The sequence below is a fragment of the Emydura macquarii genome, unplaced genomic scaffold (genome assembly GCF_026122565.2).
Source record: "Emydura macquarii macquarii isolate MOO-44397 ecotype Brisbane River unplaced genomic scaffold, CSIRO-AGI_Emac_v2 contig_2473, whole genome shotgun sequence".
NCBI classification, from domain to species: Eukaryota; Metazoa; Chordata; order Testudines; family Chelidae; genus Emydura; species Emydura macquarii.
This window is the reverse complement of record NW_027132610.1, coordinates 39,954,247-39,966,904: the sequence shown is the minus strand read 5'-3', so window position 1 is coordinate 39,966,904 and position 12,658 is coordinate 39,954,247. Positions and strand designations below refer to the sequence as shown.

The window sequence follows — 12,658 nt, the reverse complement described above, 5'->3', positions numbered from 1 at the left end:
CAGTTTTATCAGGGAACAGGGCTGCATGAGCCGGTGTCTGGAGTGTGATGTTTTCAGCACACAACTTGCTCCTGCAAAAGCTGGTTCTCCGAAGTCAGCTGGACAACCCAGGCCTGCAGGGCTTAGTTGTCCACCTGAAGGCGAGCGGCCCACCTGAGCATGTCTGGTGCTCCCAAAAGGTTAGCTAGGTCCATTCTGCTTGCAATGGGCCCCCACCTGTGGCCTAAGTGGTCCACACAAGCTGTCATGACCACACCAGCATCATAACAGCACCAGCCTGGTAGTTTGAAGGATTTAACACTCTCATGACCAGGACAGGGGTAGTCTGACCTAGTGGTCCAAGCAGGAGGCAGCAGTCAGGCCAGGTCAGACACAAGGATGTCAGAGTCTGAGATAGGCACCTTAAATGTGGGGTGACCTGGCCCACGCTAGCTGATCGTCCCCGCACTGGCCCAGCAGCATTTCTGGCCGGTGGCCATGGCCAGTATCCTGCAGGTGGAGGCGAGTCATGCTGCGCCTCATTAAGAGGCGGTTCAAATACCACTAGCCAGAGCAAAACGTTGCCCAAACTGCGACACAATCACTCTCCCCGCCGGCTTCAGGGCCTATCGCAGGGCTTCGGCTGGCTTGGTTGTAAAACCCTAGGGGTCATCCTAGGGGCGCGGCTACAGGTCCGCCCCCTGTCCAAGCCGCCCCAGGGGCCTGGCAGCGAGAGGAAAGACCAACCGCCCCCCGAGCAACGACTCGCCGCTCGCTGTTCGTTAGAACGGAGTGACCGTGACCCAACAGACAAGAGAGCACCAGCACTTTGGCGGCGGCGGCGCGCGCACGCAGTTACTCTCGCGCTCTATTCTCGCGCCCGACCCGAGGGCGGGATTTGTCACCGGCCGCGCGCTCGCGAGGCCCCACACGACATACCCAAGCCAGCCAGCAGGGCAAGCCTGGCTGCCGCCATTTTGGCTCGTGTCTGTGGGGAGGAGCGGCTTCCGCTGCCGTGAAATAAACAAGGGGGGAAGCGAACCGCGCGGAAACAAAAGAGCGGAGTGGGTGGGGCCGTTGCGGGGAGTTCGGCACTGCTTGCTGGAGCCGCTGATGTGGCGGGAGCCGAGGCGCCAGTGGTTCTCGGGCCCGGGTTAATGTGAAACGCAGCAGGGAGAGGGAGCCCCCGCCGCAGTCAGGTGAGGGGGGCTGACGTCCTGAGGGGAGGGGTGATGGCCCGTCTTTTCTCCCAGCTGCTCGGGGCAGTGGCCGCCTCTGCTTGGAGGACGCGTTGTGATTGGTGGACGGGGGGGGGCGGAGGTAGAGGGAGCTAGAGCTCGGCGTTGGTAGCTCCCTCTGCTTCGCTCGGGGCTGGGCAGTAAGTGTGTAGGTAGCAGCGGTGCCCCGGTGCTCGGCGCGGCGCAGCCTGGGTGGCCCGCGCTCTCGCTGCCCGTCCGTGCTGCCTTGAGCCGGCGCGCTGGGCTGAACCGAACCGAACACGCGCACCCCGCTGAGGCGCACGGACACCTCCTGTCAGCGTGCCGCCTGGCGGGGGCGGGCCGGCGTGTCTTCCAAGTCAAAATTGGGCACGAGGCCGAGGGGTGTAAGCCAGCTGAGGCAGGGCCGCTTTTCTGCTTATTTGCAAAGCATCCCGTGCGCTGATGTTGCTTCCTATTGAAGAACAACGATAAACTTCCCGGGCTGTAGTTGTAGGTACGGCCTCATTGCTTGCCCAGGACCCAGGCGTTAGTACGCCAGCCCTTGTTCCCTTTCACGCGCTTTTCATCCCAAATGTGAAGCTAAACAGCCAACTCAGCATCTGTTCAGTGCCTTTGAAAGTACTAGCCTTGCGTTACAAATCTTCACGGTCATCGGTAGGCTTATATTGTGTCTGTACCTTCCCCAACATTCAAAACATGAACGTTAACATCTAATTATTTCATGTCTTAACTGCTGCATGATTGTTTTGGGAGTATGGTTGCATTGCAAGCACGTTATTGTAGGAAACGCTCAAATTTGGAGTTTGGGAAAACCGTGGATGCCAAATAAAATAATCTGTACTGAGAAATCGCTTTAGAAAACGTCTTGATGAATCACATAAGCAGAAAAAAGTATTGAATGAAGCTAAATATTTTCTGCAGTGATACATCGTTATTGCTTGTTTTACACTATATCTTTTTCAGCCAAGTTCATTACAGGCAATGATTGGAAATAATTTGTCAGTGACATTGTGTCCTAGGCAAGCTGGACAGTAGGGTTAGTACTTTAAGCATGATGGTAAATGTTAATTACTGTATACTCAAACGACACACCCATGTTGTGATTTTTTTATCATAGTGAAAATGTTACATTTGCTGTGTCTAGTGTTTACTTTTACTGTTTGATGTTATCTGTAATTGTTCCTTGATTCAATATGGTTGAATGTTTGGTAGTTCAGAAACACAAGGCCAAGTTCAGTTAACAACCTGACTGTGTGAATTTTTTTCCCCTTAAATTTAGTCGGCAAGAAGAATGGCCTTGTTTTCCTTAATGACATCCATTTATTTTGTTTGTTAAATATGGCTTTGGATTTTTTTGTGGACAAATTACACTTTTTACTTTTTTTATTTATTGTTGGAACTGGTCTCAGCATTGCAACCTACAGTTACTTATAAAAAAAAAAAAAGTCCTGATATCTTAATCATGTGTAAAATAAAAATGATCTGTTCCTACATTTTATTGCTTCAAAAATTACACTGTGACGGAACTGTGTGCTCAAGTGCAAAAAGCTTATATAGTACTTTTAAAGGCTAATGATGCTTACTGTCTATGTTCAATTCTGTGTGCGCTATAGATTTCAGTAATTGAGAGTTTTCAGAAATTAATTTTGTTTCCCCCAGTTCCGGACTGTGGCATATCGACTCAATGGTACACTTGTGCCTGGAAAATAGAGAACCAGAAGTCATTATCCATGCAGCCCCTGCAGTGATCCAGTTGGCACTCCTTTATATTCTTTATACACTGATACTTTAGGCAATCTAGTAGGCACCCTGTTGACTATGAGATGCTTCTGTGGCAGTTAATCTAACCTTGATTAAACCTGAATTTTAATTAATCTGCCTGTACAGTTGCAGAATACTATTTTTTGCTCCCCCATGGAATGGATGCAAATACACTATTCATTACTATGCTGGTCCCTTTGCTTCCTCCTGTACAAATAAAAAGCCATCCACAGGTGGCCAGACATTGCAGATGAATAGTCTGTTGTAGCACAGTAATAATGACTTACTGCAGGCTTATGTTCATGAGTTTATGGATCATTATGGATAAATCAAATAGGTACACAAACATTCTCCTGCAGCAATGCTTTATCAAAGCAAACTTGCACTTTGAGTTCTGCTAATTCTAGGATAGAACAGGGAATTTGAAAGGATAAGGGAGGTGCAAACTACACATGATATCAAACGCTATGTATGCTCAGATTTGATTATTTATTACAAACAGCATCAGATCATACTTACCCTCTCTGTTACTTTGATTCATGCTAAAAATAACTATATGAACAATAGAGTTGTGATGGGGAGGGGAGGTTAGCTAGAAAATGTAGTTAAGGGAGTGTTAAATATTCCTTAGCATAAAAAGATACATAAAGTAAAGAATGTCATTGTGTACCTATATCTGTGATAAATGATTCACTTATTTTGTCAACTATAATGCTTTTTTTATAAATGTTAGTTGAAATATTTAGCATATAAAAATGTGTGGGGAATTGCACCAATAACTTTCCAAGCTTCAAATTGATGATATGTTGTTGACCTTAACCATAGTACCTGAATGTTCATTTTCTGTCTGAAGATGGTGTCTTTCTTTTTACGGAAAGTTTTTTTTTTTTTGTGGTTTAGGAGTTTTTAGGTTATAAATACCAAGTTTTTCCTGTAGGACTACCCCGATATTTGGAGGACTGGAAATGAGATTTTACAGGAGGCTGTGTCAGTTTACTGTGATCTCATGTCCCAAGTCTTTGAAAGACTGCTGAGCTCAGGACCTGATGTTTGTTAACAAATCCTTGGGGTTGTTTTTTATTTGTTTTAACTTTATTATGCTATTTTAATACATCATGAAATATTTATTAATGGGCACAAACTGTTTTAACTTTGATTTTGAGGCCGATATCTCTAAGTCATAAAAATATCTTAAATGTTTTGATTTAAAATGGGTTCACAAAATTTGACTCTAAATTTTAGACCTGTGCATAACAACTTGTTTCCTTAATTTATTATTTTTCCCCATAATAGGCAAAGCAAGGTAGAACTTGTATAACAGCATGTTTTAGAAGAAATGCATACTGTTGAGAATTAGGTAACTGTTTGCCATATCACATTTATTCAACTTTTTAGAATAGATCTAATTAGGATGTAAACTGTGGTGCTCAGCCAGATGTTTAACCCAAGAATGAAACTACAGTAGTATTTGTGAAATGTAGCTGTTGAGCAACAGCAAAGAAGGTGCCAGTTGAATGGACCTGGAACCAGAACTATTTTTTTCACCCTAAAACGTGCTGGTCAAATAAGAATTGAGACACATTGATTGGGGAGAGCATATAGAATAGCAAGAGCAACAGCTCTTGTGAAGAGTTTCTTGTAGGGTCCAAGGAAGAGTGCACACGTAACAATGCCTTCATGCTAGGAGTGAGATATTAAGTGCAACTGGACATTCTCAAAACAGTGAAATTGGCTAGGTAGAGAGTGCACTCAAACCCAGAATTAAACACCCTGAAAAGAGTTTTTTCTCCACTCTTTTGGTTACATTAATCTTAAATTTTATTTGTAACAGTTGGAGGTATGGTGCTTTCAGATGGTAAGGTAATATCCAAGATGACTTCTTTCAGATTTATAAAAGAAAAGAGACATCATTAGGTAGCATAGAAATAAATTGATAGTTCCTATTTTGAAAATAATTTTTCACCTCATCATTTTCCATTTTTTTCAGTTTTGACTTGTTTTTGATGTAGCAAGAGGAAACTATTCTCTTGTGAAAATTCTATCCTGTGATTTGTATTACTTCGGTGCCTGGAATCAGGACGCCATTGTGCTGAATGTACTTAATGTCTTTATATTCTGTGGGTGTATGTAGATGGGTTTTTTTAATTTTTTTTTTTTTTTTTTTTTTTTAGTTTTTACAGAATGAAACGAGGAAGGAAAAATAGTGAGGCCAACAATAGTTCATCAGAGGAGGAGCTTGGAGAAGAATCTAAGAAACAGAAGACTACAGATGAAGAATCCACTGAAGTCTCTCAGAGTCCTGATTGGGGTAACCTCCTTCCAGACATTATCCTGCAGGTGTTTCAGTATTTACCTCTTCTTGATCGTGCTCATGCATCACAAGTCTGCCGAAGATGGAATCAGGTGTTTCATATGCCTGATCTGTGGAGATGTTTTGAGTTTGAACTGAATCAACCAGCTACATCTTATTTGAGGGCAACACATCCTGATCTTATAAAACAGATTATTAAAAGGCATTCCAATCATCTACAGTATGTTAGCTTCAAGGTAACAACTTTTTACATTTTTGAAAATGAGTAATGAAAAAAATTAATTTGCATTTCAAATCAGGTTTGAAATTGAACAAGTTAATTACAGTTCTATTTAATTTAAAGAATTCTTAATACTCCTTTTTATTTTTGTATGAAATAGTGGGAGATGATAAATTAGTATTTCTTTAATACTCCATAATAGCTTTCACATGTTTGATAGTTTTCGTAGTTATTCAGATAAATTTCACAATGCGTTGTAAGAGATTTCACTTATCCAAGGAGCAATATTGGAAAAAACTTAGCATTATTGATTGTCAGTGAATAATGACTATACACAGCAGTGAACAAAGCATTTTAGCATAATGACATGTTTCCTGATTCACTTAAAAGAGCAATTTCTATTTTAAGTGACAGTAAATGTAAGTGCAAAGTTAAAAGACCATCCTAATCATGAATATTGTCAATATAAAGGGATATGAGTACTTGTGATTTTGATGTGTCTGTTGTACAAGGAAACATTCTGAAGAAAGGAAAGGAACTTGATGAGTGGAAGGGGTTTAATAAGATATAAAGTACATACACTTTTCATTTGACAAGTCAGTAGTTTGTGCAGTGGTGTTACAGGGAAGAGGTTATTTGGCGTGGAGAGTTGGCAGTTAGTGGATTTATCACAATATATATTCTTTTGTATTTTGCGGGGGGGGGGGGGGGGAGGTCATTTTTTTTTTTCTGGCCTGCGACAGCAGAAAATTACACTTGAATTCCTGCATATAATGCTTCTTTTGGGACCTAACCCAAGCAGGAAGTGATGTGGGTAGTAGCAGAATTATTGACCTGTGGAGATGGATGAATAGATGAACAGGGAAAGGAAGAAGCATATGGCAGCATGAAAGAGAGGGAGTTGTGTGGTTGAAACAGAAGGAAAAATGCACACAGTGGGGATATGAGAATGGAAAAAGGAACAGACTGAAATAGGGGATGTGGTGGTAAAATGCAAAAACAAGTGGGAAAGATTGGCAGAAATCAAATACGAAAGGAACAGAAAGACCTAGCCCTGATCTAGAGTAGCTTGTGTAACTCCCGTCGACTGCTGTGCTTCCCTTCTGCACGCTGTCTTCACCGCACTGTGCGCGGTTCCCGTCGACACAGCGCTACGCCGCTTGAGGGGGTGGATTTACTGTGTTGACTTCCTGATCGATTGAGCAGGTCTACACTGACCGCTCAATCAATCCAGAAAGATCAATCTGATGGTGGCGACTTTGCCGCCATCAGTATAGACATACCCCTAGAAAAGAGAAATTGGAGAGGTGAATCATAAACAGATGAATTATTTAGGGCTAATCTACACTGAAAACTTGTATCATCATGGCTACGTCTTAGAGGTGTGAAAAATCCATGCCCTTGAGACATAGCTATGCCGACCAAACCCCAAATAAAGAAAGCACTAGGTCAATGGAAGAATTATTCCGTCAATCTAGCTACCACCTCTAAGGGAGGTGGATTAACTAGTTATGGGAGAACCCTCTGCTGTTGCCTTAGTGACTGTCTACATGGAAGTATTACAGCAGTGCCATTGTAGCATTTTAAGTGTACCTATAACCTTAGTCTTAGGGTGGAGATGTTAGGTTTTCCTTTAGTAAACAATCTGCAGAAGACTGGCTGAATTGGTAGCTAGAAGAAACTCAAATATTTTGCCTAAAATGTTGGTGTATTTATTTTCCCCAATCCCATTTGAAAGGGCATGTGGATGCGTGCGTGCCTTTGTAATTTGCTCCCCCTCCTCTTCTTGTATCCACACAAATTAAATTAAAATCTTGGTGCTGTGTAGGTTTTGACCTAGATTGGGAGAGTAAACAAAACATCCAAACCCACAACTCAGTCCACATCAATGAGACTTGCTGTTTTTGTTGGGATCTGTGAATGGGAATATAGCAGGGTTCCTCGTCAGGATTGTAATGTGTTGGCAGAGTACTAGAAGGAAACTTGCATGTAGTCTGGCGATTGTAGCCTGGCTCTAGCCTGTATAATAAATTTATAATTAAATTTATAAATTTTAAATTTGCTCTCCAGTTCACCCCAAAATTGTCATTTAACAGCCTCTTATATTTTCATTTAATTTTAAATGGGCAAAAGCAAAGGCTACCGTATTCCTTAACATGCGCTGCTAATTTATTCCCAGATAATAATGCTTTACCTCTCTAAAGACCAAGCTCTGAATCCATGGGAGATGCTGTTTATCTTGCCCGCCTGCATTCCTTCTAAATAAGGCTGAGGAGACTTAATAGGGCAGCTTTAGAGTTTAAGAAAGACTCGTTAGCCACATACAGTGTACCTGTAGGACTGTGTTTGAAGTTGTGGCTATGGCTTAGGTAAAGACCCCTAGTAGTCAAACAATGACTGCAGATTGGTCAGCCAAGTGATATTGTGCAAGGGAGAGGGAGTTCAACAGATTCAACTAGATGATCATTTCTTGTTAAATTTACAGGTATTTTTTATTACTGCTTTTACATTTTGGTGAACTACTTAATGTATTATAAAAACAAAATCGGGAATCCAAGTGAGTTGAATGAGAATTAATTCACTGTTAGTTTGGTATTCTTTTAATCTTCAAATACCGAACACCAAACCTGGTTTAAGACATGAGTGAAAAAGTTGTGACCTTAATCTGTATTTCTACATATCATTAACCATCTCCACCATTTGGCTTAAAGGAATAAAGTCCATTTGAAACCTGACATTTTGGTCTGAAAATTCTATACCTCCTAAAGTTAGGGGGGGAAATAGTTTTTTTCATCTTATTTTATATTTACTGATAGTTAGCATCTTGACAGGAAGTGTAATTAATACACTACTCTCAGAAGAACCCTGCATATGGTCTTTCCCAGAGCATATAAGAATTGTTTACCTGTAACAGTAAAACTAATATTTAACAGATAGCACAGCAGCATATAAACAGAGGGAAGGGGAAAGAAGAGGGAGGCCTGAATATTTTTGGTAGTGTTACTCGGTTCAATACAATAACCTTTTAAAAATAGACAAGCCAAAAAAAGAAGCCCCTATTAGATTTTTTTATAGGAATTTTTTTTAAGATGTGTGTGCTATTTAAAGGTTGGTCTATCAGATGCTTTTTTTAAAAGTAGTCAATTTCAAGAAAGTCGAACCAATGTCCTTTTAACACAGTATGACTGCTTGAAAACCTTTAAATTAGAGAAGCCTGGGAGAAATATATCAGGACAAGGTTAATACATAATGGAAAACTCAGCAGGAAATGATCACCTAGTTGAACCAGTTAACTGCCCCTGCCTTCACTTCATAAGTTTATTTTAAGGGTAATTTAAACAGGAGAACCAGTGAAAGAGTATTATATGGCCTGCAGTCCTTTCTGTTTCCCCCTTCTAGATGCATTTCTTTCTGTTTAGAACCCTTCTACCAACTAAACTTTTTATTCTAAACTTCCACTGTGGTAATTGCCATGTGACTTTTATCCAGCTGTATGGTTGGGAGCTACCTGGGCCAGTGAGAAGTACCTGCTTCTTTTTACCCAAGACCATTATCTATGTGTAGAAGTAACCTGTTCAATCATTTCCCTCTCTCACTCTGCCTTTTAGAGGTACCGTGTCTCACATCACTCTTCATGGAGCAGCTACATCCCATACAGGACAGACTTGCAATAATAGGTTCATCACTGTGTCTGTCTGCAAGCGAGGCACATAACTTAAAGTGTAGTGCTAGTCCAAAAAGTGACATGGTAAAAATAGCACCACCTCACTCAACAGAACTGCTCCTGTATGTGTTCACTCATTACTGTCATTGACTAAAATTGGATTGGGCAATTGACTGGTCCAAAAATAATTTAGTCAATAGACCAATCAGATGTTGGTCAAATACTTTAAAGCACTAACTTATTTGAACAGTAACAAAAAGGAATAAGATTTTGTGGTCTCCAGTAGGTTTAGCCTTAAATACTCAAGCCTAGTTACAAAAAAAATATTACTTAAGTTATTTTAACTCCAAAAAATGAAAAACACAATGGAATAAAGTCCTAAAAAACTAAAGTGAAAGAATTACCTTTGAAATATTACATTAGGATTTACATGTGAACATTATTCAGACTGAACAGTTACAAAAGAAAGAAAATGAAATTAAACAGAAATAAAACAAACACAGCAACTACAAAAAATAATTGTTAAATGTACTTATGCTGGGTAAGGAGCAGGCCACCTCTTCAAGCATCCTGCTTCTATTATCTTTTTCTTTATCACCTTCAGCTGCTTCATCTGTATCTCTGTCGTCATTGTCAAAATCATCAGTATCTCCTTCCTTTTCATCTGATCAATATTAAGTCAATTCTTCATGTGCCATTTTCTTCTTGTGATACATAGTCACCAGCTTCCCCGCAGTGGAGAGTTTCTGTCTGCTTCTGAGTTTTGAATGGATAATTCTCCAAATTAACCACTCTTGTTATGCACATATAGTAGTACTTGAAAGTGTTAAAATAATTTCTCCCATTGTAGCTAGAGTGCAGAGAGGATACAACCCTTTCCATCATGATGGAGCAAATTGTTTTGATTCAAGTGCTGGGATTGTACTCCATAGTGTTTTACAACTGAATGGGCTTCTTGCTTTATAACTTGCTACATCCATCAGAGTTGTTTGTATATTCTTTAAAAATGTACAATAGCCAATTTGAGGTTACAAGCTGAATCAGATTCATCATGAGAAAGGTCTTGGCTGGGGAAGCATCATAAGATAGGCAGCATTATGTGCAGGGGAGTGATCACTTGATTTCTCCCCTCCCCCCCCCAGGATATTATTTTCTGTCTATTTTTCTTACACTTTCATAAGTGGACAGTATTTTCACACACACACTTTTTTTAATGTTCAGGAACTCGTTCTTAGCATTGGACAATGTAGAACTATCCTTTTCCATATTCTGAAAGGATTGAGCTACGGGTTCAAGCAGTAAAATGAGATTTGCATCCAAAAAACATTGTCATGAAGTATATCAGAGCAAATTACTTGGGACAACACTCAGGCACTCCTTCAGCAACTGCATGAAGAGCCGCCTTGAATATTTAAAGATCTTTGTAACTTTTAATATAAGATATCCATTAAATATGACAAGACTAACTTGGTGTGGATGAAATTGAGTGCAATACTAAATGATGCTGAAAAATGGCACCTGCTGCTGGTTTTTTAAATACTTGAAAATGCCTTTCATTTTTGACATGTGATAAGAAAGTTGTTAGACAGTCACAATCACCTGTAAAGAGCTGCATCATATGGGCAGCACATCCATAACACAAGTAAATGCTCATTTATGAACAAAGCTCAAGCAGTTTTCATGTTAGCCATGTTGTCTGTCACAACTGAAATAACTTTCCATTGATCCAATTAATTCAATATATTTTTAAACTGGTCGGCAATACATTGGGCTGTGTCATGTGGTGATGCTCAGTTGTGCATTGGAATGAGTAAAACCACTGGTTGTGGAGTTGTTACCATGAAGTTAGTGACACCTTATTTCCAATAGTACTCCATCCGTCAAACACTAGAAACACGTGAGAAGTTTGCACAATAAGAACACCAAATCTTTTTCATCTCATCCACTTCAGCATTCAGAAGACTTTCTGTAAGTTGTTTCCAACTTGGTACTTTGTAAATTGGATGCAAATTATGAAAAAATACAAGCATTTAATGGTGAATGAAATGGTTTATTTATGCCAACAATACCTCTAACAAACTTAGCCAAGTTTGTTTTTTCTAGTCCTGGGACATTCAATCCAAAAACCTCTTAGTACCAACTTAATGAGCATCTGAAGACTTTCCAGGAGTGGGAATTTTCAATGCTGAAGCAGGTAGAATAGCAAAATTCTTATTAGAAGATGGAGAAATAGAATTAGCTTCACTTTCATTTGAGAGACAGGGTGGGTGAGGTAATACCTTTTATTGGACCAACTTCTGTTGGTGAGAAATACAAGCTTTTGAGCTTACACAGAGCTCTTCTTTAGGTTTGGGAAACCCACTCAGAGTGTCACAGCTAAATGCAAGGTGGAACAGGTTGCTTAGCATAAGTAGTTAGCACATCTTTTAAGGGACCATTCGAGGTGAAGTGTCCTGTTAACACCTTCTCCCCTAGTCATGGAGGGGAGGCAGGTTGGGGGTTAATAGTGGCTTATAGATCGTCAAACCTATAAATCCAGTCTCTCTATTCAGATCATGATTTTTGATGTCTAGCAAAGTTACAAATTTAAGCTCCCAGGCTTGCCTTTTGAAGATGTTGTGCAGATTTTCTTTGAGAATGAGGACTGAGAAGTTACATACAGAATGATCTATACTGCATCTGAAATCTTTAATAAAGGAGAGGCTTACTGCTTATGCATCTCTTCTCTTTGTCTTGAGGGGAAGGGTTAAATGAGCAGGAACCCTCCCCCTCTCCATTGTTTGTCTCTATATGTTTGTTTAGTCAGTTCAGATTGCAAGCTCCTTGGGGCAGGGACTTTGTCTTTAACATGTTTAATGTGCTTTGTAAACTGCCATGTATATGATAGCCTGGTATATAAATAAAGATATATATACATACTAGTTACATTTGTTGACCCTCTTCGTTCAAATCTAGAGGATAATAAGGTGACAAGGAATAGCCAAGAACAAATCATGATTGGCCAAGAACAAATCATGCCAAAAAACTGAGTTTGATTCTGGGATGTATTAACTGGAGTGGTGTATATAAGATACAGGAGGTAATTGTTCCTGCTCTACTTAGCACTCATGAGGACTTATTTGGAGTACTATGTCCAGTTTTGGGCACCACACTTTAAGAAACGTGAACAAACTGAACAGTCCAAAAATAAAAAGGAAAGGTTGAGAGAACAGGGCATTTTTAGATGAGAGAAGGTGGAGGAGTGAACATAAAAACAATCCTCAAATACATAAAAGGTAGTTATATAAAAAGGGTAGTGATCAATTGATTTCCCCATGCCCCAGGGATAGGACAAGACGAAGTCAGCGTAGGGTGCCTGCTGATGTAATTTAGTACTTTGATACCATTGCTTGGTGGGTGGAGTTGACTTGACTGTGGTAACATGCCAGGGTGGATAGGTCAGCTCTTGTTTGGCTTGGTTCCTTAATGGCTGAGAGGTCTCAGATGGTTGTATTGGGCAAATG

The 12,658-nt window shown here is 40.3% G+C and overlaps 1 protein-coding gene across 6 annotated transcripts in view; it reads left to right on the top strand.

The window, feature by feature from the left end:
* The first annotated feature begins 300 nt into the window (after nt 1–300).
* FBXL3 (F-box and leucine rich repeat protein 3) overlaps nt 301–12,658 on the top strand; it is a 29,367-nt gene continuing 17,009 nt past the window's right edge. Inside the window, exons 1-3 of one of the 6 annotated variants that reach the window (XM_067563261.1) lie at nt 301–1,178; nt 4,254–4,317; nt 5,132–5,507. In XM_067563261.1, the coding sequence (XP_067419362.1) occupies nt 5,142–5,507 (366 nt within the window). In that variant the 5' untranslated portion in view covers nt 301–1,178; nt 4,254–4,317; nt 5,132–5,141. Of the gene's footprint in view, nt 1,179–1,285; nt 1,854–4,253; nt 4,318–5,131; nt 5,508–12,658 lie in introns of those variants that run through there. The other 5 variants (XM_067563264.1, XM_067563262.1, XM_067563260.1 and 2 more) reach the window with 5 other exon arrangements.